Source organism: Peromyscus maniculatus, chromosome X (assembly GCF_049852395.1).
Source record: "Peromyscus maniculatus bairdii isolate BWxNUB_F1_BW_parent chromosome X, HU_Pman_BW_mat_3.1, whole genome shotgun sequence".
Classification (NCBI taxonomy): Eukaryota; Metazoa; Chordata; class Mammalia; order Rodentia; family Cricetidae; genus Peromyscus; species Peromyscus maniculatus.
In genome coordinates this window covers 112,286,269-112,299,590 of record NC_134875.1, presented here as the reverse complement: position 1 = coordinate 112,299,590, position 13,322 = coordinate 112,286,269, and the positions used below count along the sequence as shown (strand labels likewise).

General features: G+C 43.3%; 1 protein-coding gene across 1 annotated transcript in view; it reads right to left on the bottom strand.

Annotated features, from left to right (window-relative positions):
• Map3k15 (mitogen-activated protein kinase kinase kinase 15) overlaps positions 1-12,928 on the bottom strand; it is a 131,420-nt gene extending 118,492 nt beyond the window's left edge. Inside the window, exon 1 of the mRNA XM_006973268.4 lies at positions 12,440-12,928. Within this exon, the coding sequence (XP_006973330.3) occupies positions 12,440-12,809 (370 nt within the window). The 5' untranslated portion in view covers positions 12,810-12,928. The remainder of the gene's footprint in view (positions 1-12,439) is intronic.
• Positions 12,929-13,322: the final 394 nt, after the last annotated feature.

Sequence of the window (13,322 nt, the reverse complement as noted above, 5' to 3'; positions counted from 1 at the left end):
CAGCTAGCCTAGCCTAATCAGTAAACTCAAGGTCCTAGTGAAGACTGTCTCAAGAAACAAGGTCCATAGTTCCTGTGGAATGTCACCCAAGGTTGACCTCTGTCTTCCACATTCACACACATGCACAGGCACCTCCCCCCACAAATACAGAGAGAGAGAGAGAGAGAGACAGAGAGAGACAGAGAGACAGAGACAGAGACAGAGACAGAGACAGAGACAGAGACAGAGAACACGAACTAGGCAGGTGACCGAAAGGAAGAGTTTCTGTGCTAAAGGCTAAATAAGTTGGGAGAAGCTCAGTGATAGATGTAAGGTCCTCAGCCATACTTGGGCAGGGGTCAGTTAACAAAAGCCTGGTTAAGAAGTAATGTTATCTGCTACCTGGGAATATGTAAGATTTATGAAACTAAACTGGAGTGTCAATGGAGTATAAAATGGGATGGAAGAGTGTTTTTTTAAGAAGAAAAGAAAGTGCAAAGGGCCAGAGGCAGGCAATGTTAATATGGGAGCCAGAACACCTTTGGAGATGAATCTGGAAGGGTTACTAGGTAACAGGTGGTAAAGGCATCCCATGGGGACTGGATTCTACCTTGAGGCAATGAGGAGCCTCTGGTAAGGTTTTTGAAAACCTTTTTATTATGGACACACACTGAGTATAAGGAAATTCCAATGATCCTCATCTCACAAATTATAACCAGCTTTCTTTTATCTCTATCACCACCCACCCCATCCCCTTCTATATTCTTTTGAGCAAATACTAGCTGCTATATTATTTTCTCCCTATAGATTTCAGGATGTATGGCTGAAAGATGAGAACTTGAAGAAAAAAAATAATACTATTAATGTCTCTTATGACTATTTTAAAATAGTCATAAGAGATTTTAACACAGGAGTCTGTCATATTAAAATTTACCTGTTAAGAGTTTATCGCTAATAAAAGGGCAAACATCTATGCTGAGAAAATACTTTACAACTCAGTTGGGTCACTTTATCTCAAATGGATAATTCTGCTCTCTGCAGACATATGCACAGAGTAAAAAAATAACAGCAGAGTATATTAGATATTCTGTTTACCTGATTTTTCCCTGGACTCTATTACTTATCCAAATTAAACTTAAATGCTTTATAGTGAGCTATTATAAGTGGCAACAATGATGCTAATTCCAAGGCCACAATGACTACTAACATTAATTAGAGGATAGGAAGTAAAGGGAAGAAAAAGAAAAGAGTGTGGTGAGGAGAGGCAGAGCATAGAGCTGAAATATAGCAGTCCTTAAGTTACACAGTTCATTTCTATAGGCAATCTTGAACTTGATGGAGTGGCCTTTTGCTAAGTGGGTTAAGTTTTCATCTGATAACACAAATTCCTTCCTTTCTGTCCCCTTTCAATATTCTGCACTGGAATCTGGATACTGACCTCACCACCTCCAGAAAGGTGGCCTTCTGTGCCTTTACCCAGGTCTTGGACAGAGACTCTCCAGTTCCAATTAAAACTATATAGGTGACTACCACTATTCAAGAAGGAATTCAGACGTAGGAGACAGTGGCTGGAGGATTGCAAATTCTAGGTCAGCCTAAGCTACACAGTAAAACTGTATCAATAATCACCCCCTCTCCAAATTCTAAGCAATTCTGTGTTCAATAATAAAAGCATTTCAAATTTGAAAAGAAAGAAATTGAAACAGAGTCTCACTATGTACACCAAACTAGGCTTGAATTCACAGAGCTATGCCTGCCCTCTACCTGCCAAGTGCTAGGATTAAAGGCATGTGTCACTATGCTGGGCTTATCAAACTTGAATCTTTACCTGACTGACATTTGTAGTGGGTAGCTGTTCTAGCTATGACCTTGAAGCACTGCTCCTAGTGAGGTAGCAGGTAACTGTTACATCTACCTATGACCTTGAAGTACATGCCCCTGGGGCGTGGCCACAGAGTCCCTTAAGACCTGGGATGCACATATGCACCTCCCTCTTTGCTCCCCTGTGGTTTTAGATACTGGAGACAGACCAGGCGAAAGAACAGTGCGGGACTGTGCCTCAGCCTTCCAGGACCCTGCAATAATTCCTCTGTTCTGTATAGTAAGCTTTCCTTCCCTAATAAATTCTTTTGCCCTTTAAGCAGACTCTGTGGATTGCTAGCAATATCTTTACCCATTAGATGTCTGTCACTCAAGTGAATAGACTGAATTCACCTTGAGGATATGTACCTAGATAAGATTCAACTGGTTTGCTTTTGGAGCAACTATGACACTAATCTAGCGTTAGATTTCTAAATGCTAATTCTGATATGATACTAAACTGCATTTTTTTAAGAGTCTACCAATTCAAGTAATCTCAGCACTCAAGAGTCAAGAGGCAGGAGGATTGCTGTGAGTTCCAGATCAGCCTAGTTTACAATGTGAGACTGAGTTTCAAAACAAAAATGAACAAACAACAAAACCACAAACAACTAAGAGGAGGAGAAAAATGGAGAGAGAAAAAGAGACAATCCCTTCAGAGCATTACTTATCACAACATTCATATGCTTTGCCACATGGAAAATCCCTCTAGACATCTCAGGTGAATGTCCCTGCAGAAGACAGGTAGGGAAAGGGCTGGCTTCACTTTGCAGGTGGGGGAAATGAAGCACAAAGCTATTAACAGACTCCCCAAGGTCACTTAACTAGGGCACAACAAAGATGGTCTCAAACCCACCTTTTCTGGCGCCTAGTCTTAGGCTGGCCATTGCCTAGGTGAGACTACTTTCCTGACTCACTTTCTAAAACTGAGCTACCTGGGATCAAGACAATTTATGTACCAGATTAAATCTTAGGTAAATAGATCACAGATTTAAAAGGAAGAGGGAAAACGCAGGTTTTCATTACCAAATGCGTTCTGTGCACTTAGCAACCATTACCTTCCCGTTCCTTCCAGTTAGTTCCTAGTGATGCAGGCAAGCCTTGGTTGGGGGGACTATATAGCATATCCCATCTTCCCTAGTCAGGAGGCAGGCATGCATGCACACACTCCTACCTAGTGCAGTTTAACTCTCTTTAGAAAGTGATTCCCCAACAGAGTATGCAAAAAGCCAAGGCTCCAGTTCAAACCTAAACTAACAGGATATTGTCTGTATTTATCATTGAAGTAAGTACCCCTCAATTTATCGATTATAATTATTCCAAAATGTGTTAACATGAAGTAAGATGAAATATATAGGATTTTAATTCTTAAAACTTGCTGAAGATCAAGGCAGCCAAAATCCCAGCATGGACAGGGGAGGGGCTCTACCTGTCCTCTGTCCACTAGTTAAGACACTTGTGGCAACTGATGGCTGCGTGGGAAGGGAGAGTTCATTTTCTTTAGGAATGTGGCCCCTGAGAGGCTACCCATGCTCTAGTAGATGGCCCTACACCCATGCACATACAGGCAAGTACTAAACAGACTCAGTGGGGTGATTTTAAAGACAAAAAAAGCATATAAAGTGGGAAAAGAAAAGTAGTTGGGGGGAGAGCAGAAGAATTGTAGGGGAGGAAATAAGGGATGGATTTGATGCAAACACATTATATGCATGTGTAACATTGTCAGTTTAAAAAGACCATTTGATCAGTCGTAAACATAATTTTGTTTTAGTTTTTAAGAGACAGGGTCTCATGTAGCACAGGCTAGTCCTGAACTTGCTGTGTAGCAACAAATGATGTTGAACTCCCCACCCCCTTTCTTCACTCCCATAGGTGCTAAGATTATAGGAGTAAGGACATCACCATGCCTGACCTTTAAACATTTTTGTTAAATATTTTATAGGTAACAAACAAAACCATACTTTTTAGTGCGGTTTAAAAGTACTGAATTTACGCATCATGGCATTAGTTAATGGTATGATAGCAAATGATTTACCACAAAGTAATTGTGTGCTCAGGCTGGCTCATGCCAGTCTTTAAATATACTCCAGGTTGTCTGTAAGCCTATCTTCTTCCCAGTAGAAAAATAAAATAAAAAAACTATTGTAAATAAGAGGTTTTTTTTTTCCCTTTAAACAAAGAGCTAAAGTTCAGAATAAGTTTCCTGCCACAGACATTTAAAACTCTAATTGGACATATGGTAATGCTGGTCCCCTTAAAACTGCCTTAAAAATAAAAAGCTCACCTTTATTGAACAGAAGTCATGTCTACTGACTTCTACTATAATAAGATCTGTCTTTATCATTGTTCCTCATTTCCAACAAACTTCAGGTCAGGCCAGTACTAAGAATGCTGTGAAGTGTCATTTAAACTATTTTTCCAATATTGTAAGAAGCAGAAAGTGCTAACCCACCAATTCAGTGTCAAGAGGTCAGCACATCTTTACTGAGTGTTATCATCAGATGGGTTAACTTGCTTGGGGCTATTGAGATTTAATTAGGAGGAAGAAAGGTGAAGAGCAGGGACACATCAAGAAACTCCATCTTTTGCCTCCTAGTATTTATTTTTAAGACGAAAATAAATCATATATAAGCGAACTATGTGTGCCCAGCAAGGTGAACAGACTCATGGTGTCTAATTTCTTTTACTCACAGTGAAATATTTATAAGGCACAGCATGGCATGACTTAAAGCATTTTGTCTTTTGCACATGCATGTGCTTCTCCAACTAACAATGCAGAACAACAATGTGCCAAATTATACTTGAAGCTAGTCTGAAGTTTAAGCAGCATCCATACCATCATTATCACCCACGCTATCACATTTCTACATTCCCTACTCTGGCTTCCCTTGTACATACTGCATCAATGTTTTCCTCTTCATCACATGGTAGTGTCTTTTCAGATTTCTGCTGTTTTATTAAGAGGAAATTTGGGGGGCCTTATTTCTTAGAAGGGTTTTCTAAGCACAATCTCTTCATTCAAGAAGTGTGTTGCATCACTTTTGGGATACATGATATTTTAGAGCAGAGCTGGGTTTGATGTACTATTGCCACATGCCACCAACCATGAAAAGGTACAGGAAGCTCTTTTTTTACAATGACAAAATCATAGGAAACAGGTCCTAGACTGATGTTCTTCTCTATTTGTCTCACTGAAGTGTCAGTCAATAGGAAAGGACTCGAAGATTTTACATCTACCTCCTCAACAATCATGCTGCTATCTTCTACTTAAGAAAATCAATTGTTCCTTCAAGATCACTAGACATTGGGACTTTTGCATGACTGCTGATTTCACCTATTCTGTGCTTTATGTTTCCTCATTGGCACCTGTCTCCACAGCCTTTAAAGGCAACTGAATTCATTCGGTGCTGGCAACTCACTGCTGGATATGAAACTATCATTCTTTGGCCTTACCTCTTCTAGATTCATTATATTTTCTCATCTCTGATTTCCACTGTACAATGAATGTACAGTGCTTATTATTTGCATTGGCCATACGTCTATAAGTCACAGGCTTTACAAAGACTTAGCTGTATCTTAGTAACAAGCAGCATTCTAGACACAGAATTCTCATTCTCAGGAGACAGAACACATTTTTTAAAAAACCCATCTAACATGGTTTGAAATTTGGATCTTACAAAATCTAATGAAAATCCAACACCATTCTAAACTTAAAAATGGTAATTGCTCCCAGTTCATATAATGAATATTTGGAAGCCATGGTTTTATATATGATTTAACTGTATCCCTAAGGGTTCATGCGTTAGAATATTTTATATCCAGTGTGGTGGTATAAAGATAGTAGGACCTTTAAGAGCTGGGTTCTAATATAAAGTGGCTAGGTTGCTTGGGGACACTGGCCTTTGATAGGATTAATGCAATTCTCACTAGATTCCAGGTGGTTTTACAAGAGTTAGTTGTTATTTGAGGGCTAACAGAAATAGACAGAAATTAGACAATGGTGATGGTTACATAACTGTGAATATACTAAAACCTATTGAAATTTATACTTGAAATAAGTGCATTATATCCCAATAAAGTTGTCTAAAAACCTAGAATGTTCATAATGGCAACACTATTCATGATTATCTCAGATAGAACCAACTCAAATGCTTCTTTATAACAGAAAATAAACTATGGCATCTTCTTGTACTGAAATACTATAGCAGTGGTTCTCAACCTGTGGGTGGAAACCCCTTGGTGGCCAAATGGACCTTTCACAGAAGCCACCTAAGACCATCAGAAAACACATATTTACATTACGATTCATAACAGTAGCAGTTAAGAATTATAGTTGTGAAGTAGCAACAAAAATAATTTTATGGTGGAGGGTAACCACAACATGAGGAACTGTATTAAAGGAACATAGTATTAGGAAGGATGAAAACCACTGTACTATAGAGAAATCGCAAGGAATAGCTATGGCCACAGTGATGTCATACAGGTAGCCTACAAACGAACAGTAAACAAAAGGAGCCAGACATGTAAAGGGACAAACTAAAACTATATTTATAAAAAAGGACAAAATCAGGTAAAACTTACCTACCTTTTCTATATATGCTGTATCTCAATTAAAAAGGAACAGAAAGAGCACCCTCAAAGCTGGATTTTGTGTCTTTTTCTTATGCACAGAACAAACGATGGGGTGAAGGTGCAACCTTTAATCATCAAAACTCAGGAATCTTTTCATAAAAACTGCAGGAGACCATACTTCATGACAATTGTTTAAGAGATTTAGATCCGAATCTTGATTGCACCAAGCAATGCACTATCCACCAAAGCAGTGGAGGAGTTGGAGAGGAATGGTACGGAGACGACTGATAGGACGCGGTTGCTCAATTGAAGGCACTGAAATTTATTTGGAGACATTTATTTTAACAAGACTCAGATACCTTCAGCCAACAGATAATAGAGTCGACTTTCAAATTCTGATGCATAAACCCAGGCATTCAAAGGGTCAGTGGGCTACTATGATAGGATGGATGAATGTTGGTCTGTTTGGGCAGATTTTTCTTCAGAAGGCAGACAGGCCCTTAGCCTAAAGAACCTGGACTTGTGAGTCTTTGAAGGATGAGAAGAAAGGAAACACAAGAGTTCTGTTGCCAGCCTCCAAAGGTTAGATTCATCTTAGGCCAAGACTAGCCTCTCTAAAGTTTTTAAGTCAAGGTGGCATGCTCAGAATGTCAATTTCGCTGGGCAGTGGTGGCACACGCCTTTAATCCCAGCACTCTGAAGGCAGAGGCAGGTGGATTTCTGTGAGTTCGAGGCCAACCTGGTCTACAGAGTGAGATCCAGGACAGGCACCAAAGCTACATAGAGAAACTCTGTCTCAAAAAAACAAAAAAAACAAACAAAAAAAAAGACCAGAATGTCAATTTCATTTGAGATAACTCTGAGATGTTAAAGTGAAAGCTGCAAGCTTTCAGAAGAATACATGGACTACTATCTGCACAACTAAAACCTGAAAGGTGTTTTAGGCATGCAGGCATAAAAAGGCATAAAAAGATATTCTAAATCAGACTGCATCATCAAAAGCACCAACAAATGGATGAATTAGCAAGCCATAACATGGGAGATGCTCACGGCTCTGACAAAGCACTTAAACACAAAATATAGAAAAAGAGCTGACAGTTCAACAAGGGAACAACCATTAGATAGGTAAATGACTTCAGTGGATACCTCACAGAGAAAGGTGTCCATGTGACAAACATCACCTAGAAAAGTGTACAGCACCATTAATTATTAGGTAAGTCATACTAAATCCATCAATGAAAAACTGCTACATTCCTCACTAAAAAAGCCAAATTTTAAAAGAGCAACACTTCAAAGTATTAGTACGGATATGAAAATGTCATGCATTCTTTCTGGGAATATAAACTAGTATAACTACTTTAGATAAAGGGTTATAAGTCCCTTAAGTAGCTGAAAATAAAGCTAACTTTTGAACTTAGCCATTTCACTCCTAGGTATTTCAAGAAGAATGTGAAAACACTAGTCTACAAAAGACACAGAGATGTTTCTAGCAGCTTTCTTTGTAATAGCCTCAAGCTGGAAGCAACCCAAATGTTCATTAACAGGAGAATAGTCTGAATATATCTGCTTGTGTATGTTTATGCCCGCCCTTGTACATATGGGAGCATATGCAGAGATCAGAGGTTGATGTATCTTCCTTAACTGTTCTCAGTTTTGAGACAGGGTCTTTCACTGAACTTGGAGTTTGAGCTAATTGGCCAGACTTGCTGCCACCACACCTGGCAACTGTAGCATATTCTTTTTTTGTGGGGGTGGGGGTGGTGGGGGCAGGTTTCCAGACAGGGTTTCAAGACTGTGTAGCTTTGGAGCCTGTCTTGGAACACACTCTGCAGACCAAACTGACCTCAAACTCAGAGAGAGCCACCTGCCTCTGCCTCCCGAGTGCTGGGATTAAAGGTGTGCGCCACCACTGCCTGGCCGCTGTAGCATATTCTTATGATGGAATAACACTTAGCATTAAGAAAGAAAAATTGCCATGTAATAATATGGGTGAATCACAGAAACATCATGCTGAGTGAATGAAGCCACCAAAGATATATTATGTGAATCTATTTATAGAAAACCCCAAGAAAGGTAGCTCAGCTCTACTGTGCTGGAAAATCAGGTCATTCCTTGGCATCTAGAATGGAGTGAAGGGAAAGGGAAGTGGAGGAGACATGGTGGGAAGACAGAATCTTCTATATGGTGATGGAGTTTGGGTTACACAAAGGCTAGTCACTTTTTGTCTTGCACATGTAGCAAATATAGTAACAGATTGGGTAGGGAATGGGTAAGGATGAGATAATACCAGAATGAGGGGTGGGGATTATAGCTCAGTGGTATAACAGTTGGCTTGAAGGTGGAAGGCCCTAGGTTCAATCCTTGTTATCAAAGGAAAGTCAGGATGTTAATAATTACTGAAGCTTGGTTCTGTACATGCTTGAAATTTTCCACGATAAAAATAATTTAAGAATGAGAAAGGGCATCAGCTATCAAATGCACCTTCTCTTTTCCACCCTCTCTGAGTCCAATTGTGACTGCCCTCTAGGCTGCCCTCTCATAGATTGCCCTCAAAGCCAGAATGAAATCTACTTCCAAGTCCTGCAACCCCTCCCCCACCAACCACAAAATCAAGCCCCACCACCCACCAGGCATTTATGCCAAGTCTTGTCACACCCAATAGCTCAAACCCTGCCCAAAGTACCGGGAAACATGCTTTTTTTCCAGCATACCCTGTATAAGTTTAGCTAGCCCTACTCCAACTGTACTACGATTTGAATAGCAACTATCTCAAAGCCTGATACACAGAGGGCTTTAAATGTTTATGGTACATATACCAAAACTGTTTGGAAGTTGACTGCTGGCAATCAAAAATAATAAATATTCCCTGGTAACAAATACTATACAGCCAGTAAAGCAATGGACCTGCTCACAAATCTCTCTATTTAGAACGCATTCAAGGTGAGCAGCCATGGTTCAGTTAAATTCTGCCGCTGCACGGTTTCTTTCCCCATGGCTAAGGGTTGAGGAGCATGCAGGCTTAATGCTGAGGGAGGAACAGCAACATAGAAAGGAGGCAGCTCAGGAAAGGACCATCAGAGGCCTGGTCCATCAGAGACAGCTGATGTCTGGGCAGGGGCGCATGCAGTCGGGATCCTGGAGTGACTAAAAATACGGTGGCACATCAGGCCACTCTCTCCGACAGGGACAGAGTGAGCCAGGCAGCTTCAGGGTTACAAGCTCACCTTTAATCTCCTGCTATATTTATTTTTTTTTTAAAAAAAATCATATTTAAATAGTTGTGAATAACCGAAAAGAATTTCCATTCTATTGCCAAGGTTTCCAGTCTAGTGTATCCAGCATTAAGTTCTTTTGTTTTCCAGTATTCTGCCTTATGTATGCTAGGCAGGTGCTGCGCGACTAAGGCACATTCCCAGCCCCAGTGTGAGTTCTTTTAGATTTTTCCATCAGCCTGTAGCTTTCCTGCAGCTCCTCCAATCAACCTTTTACTAATGACACAAAAATCTAAGATACACGCACACACCCACATGGGACGACATCAAACAGTATAAGAACACAATCAAACCCAGCGTTGAGTTGCTATGAGAACAGAAGACAGGAAGTGCCTAATGTCATACCTCTATGGTTCCCCCAGAAGACACGGGGCAGTTCAATAGTTGCCCTCCCTCACTACGCTTGTTCTAGAACAGCATTGTTAAGGAGACCTTCCACAGGAGGAAAACATTCTATATCTTTGCCATCCCACGAATAGCAGCTAGCTGCCCATACTCAGCACTTGAAATGGGGCTATTCTGATTCTACAGACCATATTTTGCTACAATTAAACCGATTTAAATGTTAAATGGATACATGTGGCCAGAGGCTACTTAATTGAACATCGTGGTTTTGGGGATGTTTACAAAACATTTGGTGGAAAATGCCAAAAAGCTTGTGAGAGTGGTGATCAGGAAGCTAGGAGAGGGCAGGGACGTGGAGATCATCTGTTTAATAAGAACTCCACTTACTGCAGGGACCAGGGACGTTGACAGAAATTATTTATTTACAGCAAGGGCAAGGATAACCAAAGGAGATTCATAGTGTAGACAAAAGGCAACGGTGTGAACCCAGAATGAGCAAAGGTGATGCTCTGGGTGCTCAGGTTTCATGTCTGAGCTGTCACGGCCAGTCCGTTCAAAGGAATCTGGCCAGTGAAAATGTGCCACACAGGCATGTGAACATACCCATCAGGCCAAGAAAAGCAGACACTGCACACAAATGTTTCAACTTGCTATCAGCAGGCAGGAGAGGAGAGGTGTTCACAATGGCCCAAAGAACATTTTACTTTTTTTTAATTATGATTTTCTTTTTCCATTATTAAGAAATTTTCTACTCACTTTACATACCAAACACAGATCCCCCCTTCCCTGACCCCCCAGCCTTCAAAGAGTATGTTCAAACTTCATTTGGGAGCTGAGTGAATAAAAGTCGAGAAAATGAAGTAGTTCTAGGTGAAGTGGGCTGCTGAACAACTTCTCTGAAAAGATGTGGTGCTCCAGAGTATACTCAGCATGGTCAGAAATGTCAAAAGAGTGTGCTCAATGGGTCCAGCTGCCACTTGTTTGAACAAGCCTGATGCCCCACCTCTTTCCAGATGGGAGAGGGTTTGGCCATTTGCTGTGGGGGAAAAAAAGCTACATCCGGGCTGCCTCCAGTAAACAAGGAGTTGAACTGATTGGCGTTTAGGAGGTAGGGGGGGCAAGGGTGGCTCAGTGGTAGAACTTGCCAACCCTGCAAAAGTGCTGAGTTTTATATACACAACTAAGACATCTATCCTGCTATAACAACACGCCATGAACACTGTTTGAAAACAACTCCTGAAGTCTCTGCTCAAATGTGTTTAGGTGTAAGGTAGACGCTGTTACTTCCATTTGACCAGTAGAGAAACTAAGGCACAAACATCCCCTAGCAATTACTGTGTCACACACAAGGCTTATGAATGCCATCCAGGTTCCACCAATTTGTCCCAAAGGTTAAGGAAGGAAAACAGGCAGGTAAGAATTCATTCTACACAGGAAGACACTGTTGTCAACTCAAAGCTGGATGGTTATGTCACACTATAGTGAGCCTGGAACAGTGTCTTAGTCTAGCAAGAGATTACATTATGAGATTAAAAAGTCACATAGTGGTAGGTTACACCCCGCTATAGGTATGTGAGTGTTTAAAAGAACATTAAGAAGAGTCACCACACACATGCATGTAATTGCCACTTTCTGGTTTTGGAATGGAATCACTTGGAAGAATTAAACACTCCCAAGGCCTCACAGTGGATGTCACTGGTCTGAGATGGACAAGGAGATTTTGTTTTGCTTGATTCAGGCAAGATCTCACTTTGTAGCCTAGACTAGCCCCAAACTCCTTATGTAGCAGTGTCTGGCCTTGAACTTGCAATCCTCCTGTCTCTGTCTCCTAAATTACCTAATTTAACGAGTTTTAACAACAGCTCTCTCAGATGATTCTAATAAGTAGCTTGCATTGGGGACATGCCAGGAGAAAACCAACTGGGGAACAGGTCCAACATCATCTTAGCTCAGTGGTTCTCAACCTTCCTAATGCTGCAGACCCTTTAATACAGTTCCTCATGGTGTGGTGACCCCCAACCGTAACATTATTTCCATTACTACTTCATATAGCTGTGATTTTGCTACTGTTATGAGTCGGAATGTGAACATCTGTTATGGGACCCGAGGGGGGTCACGACCCACAGGTTGAGAACCACTGTCTTGGGCGCTAGTATGGATTGTTGGCTATTATTAAAAACAACAGGATGAAATGGGTCTAAGCGCCTGCGGTCTCTAGTCATCTCTCAAAGGGCTCCTTACTTGTTCTACCCTGTCCAGGAGGTAGAGATTTGCCCTAAGCATCCACGGTGAGAGGATGGAAGGGGGGACTGCAGGAGAGGGCCAAGGAAGAGAGTGGAGGGGTGGCAGGGCTTGCAAGAGGGCGAGGACAGTCGGAGGGAGGTGGGAACCAAGGGGGCGCCCGCCCTCACCTGCGTCGTAGAAGGCATCGAGCACGGCTGTCTCCCCGAAGTCGAGCTCCCCGAAGGGTACGGAGGTGAGGTGGGCGCCCTCGGCTTCGCAGGCACGAAGCAGGCACTTGAGCGCCCCGGCCTCGGGACCCCCGGCCGCCGCCCCCTGGGAACTCTCGCTGCGCACGTATACAGCCCGCAGAGCCCGGCGCGGCCCGCCGCGCCCGCCCTCAGCCTCGCAGCCCGCGGCGTCCACGCCCTCGGGCCCCGCCAGCTCCGCCGTGCCCTCGGGCCCCGGCGGCAGGCTGCCCTGGGGCAAGTCCCCTGCCTCCTCCAGCAGCACCTCCGCTGGGGCCGGCCCGCCGCCGCCGCCGCCGCCGCCGCCCTCCATGTGACTGGCCCGCGGGGCTGCTGGCTTCGAAGCTGAAGCGCTGTCCCCTGCGGCACCTGCCGCCCGAGGAGACGGATGGACGGCCGGCAGCTGGAGGGACCCGGAGCGTGCCGAGAGCCCGAGGCGGCGGGCGGGCGGATGGGCGGGAGGGCGGGAGGGCGGGCGGGCGGGCAGGCAGGTGACGACGACGGCTTCCTCAGCGGCCAGCAGAGCGGAGCTCAGGGCCGGCTTGCCCCGAGCGCCCTTTGAAAGCCCGCGAGAAAGAGGCGGGGGCTCGGACGTCAGGACGGGTAGAGGGGGCGGCTGCCAGAGGCTCGGGGCAGGAACGGGAAGGGCGCCCCCTGCTGGCTCCCCCGCGCAGCGCCCCCAGCCCGGACGCTGGCTGAGCCAGGGATTGCAGGGGTTAGGTTGACTGGGTTTCTTGAGTACCCCCTCTTCCTTCCCCCTAACTACTGTTAGAAGGTGCTTTCCTTGCTTTCCCCATTCCTTCTTCCTTACTTTCTTCCTCTCTCT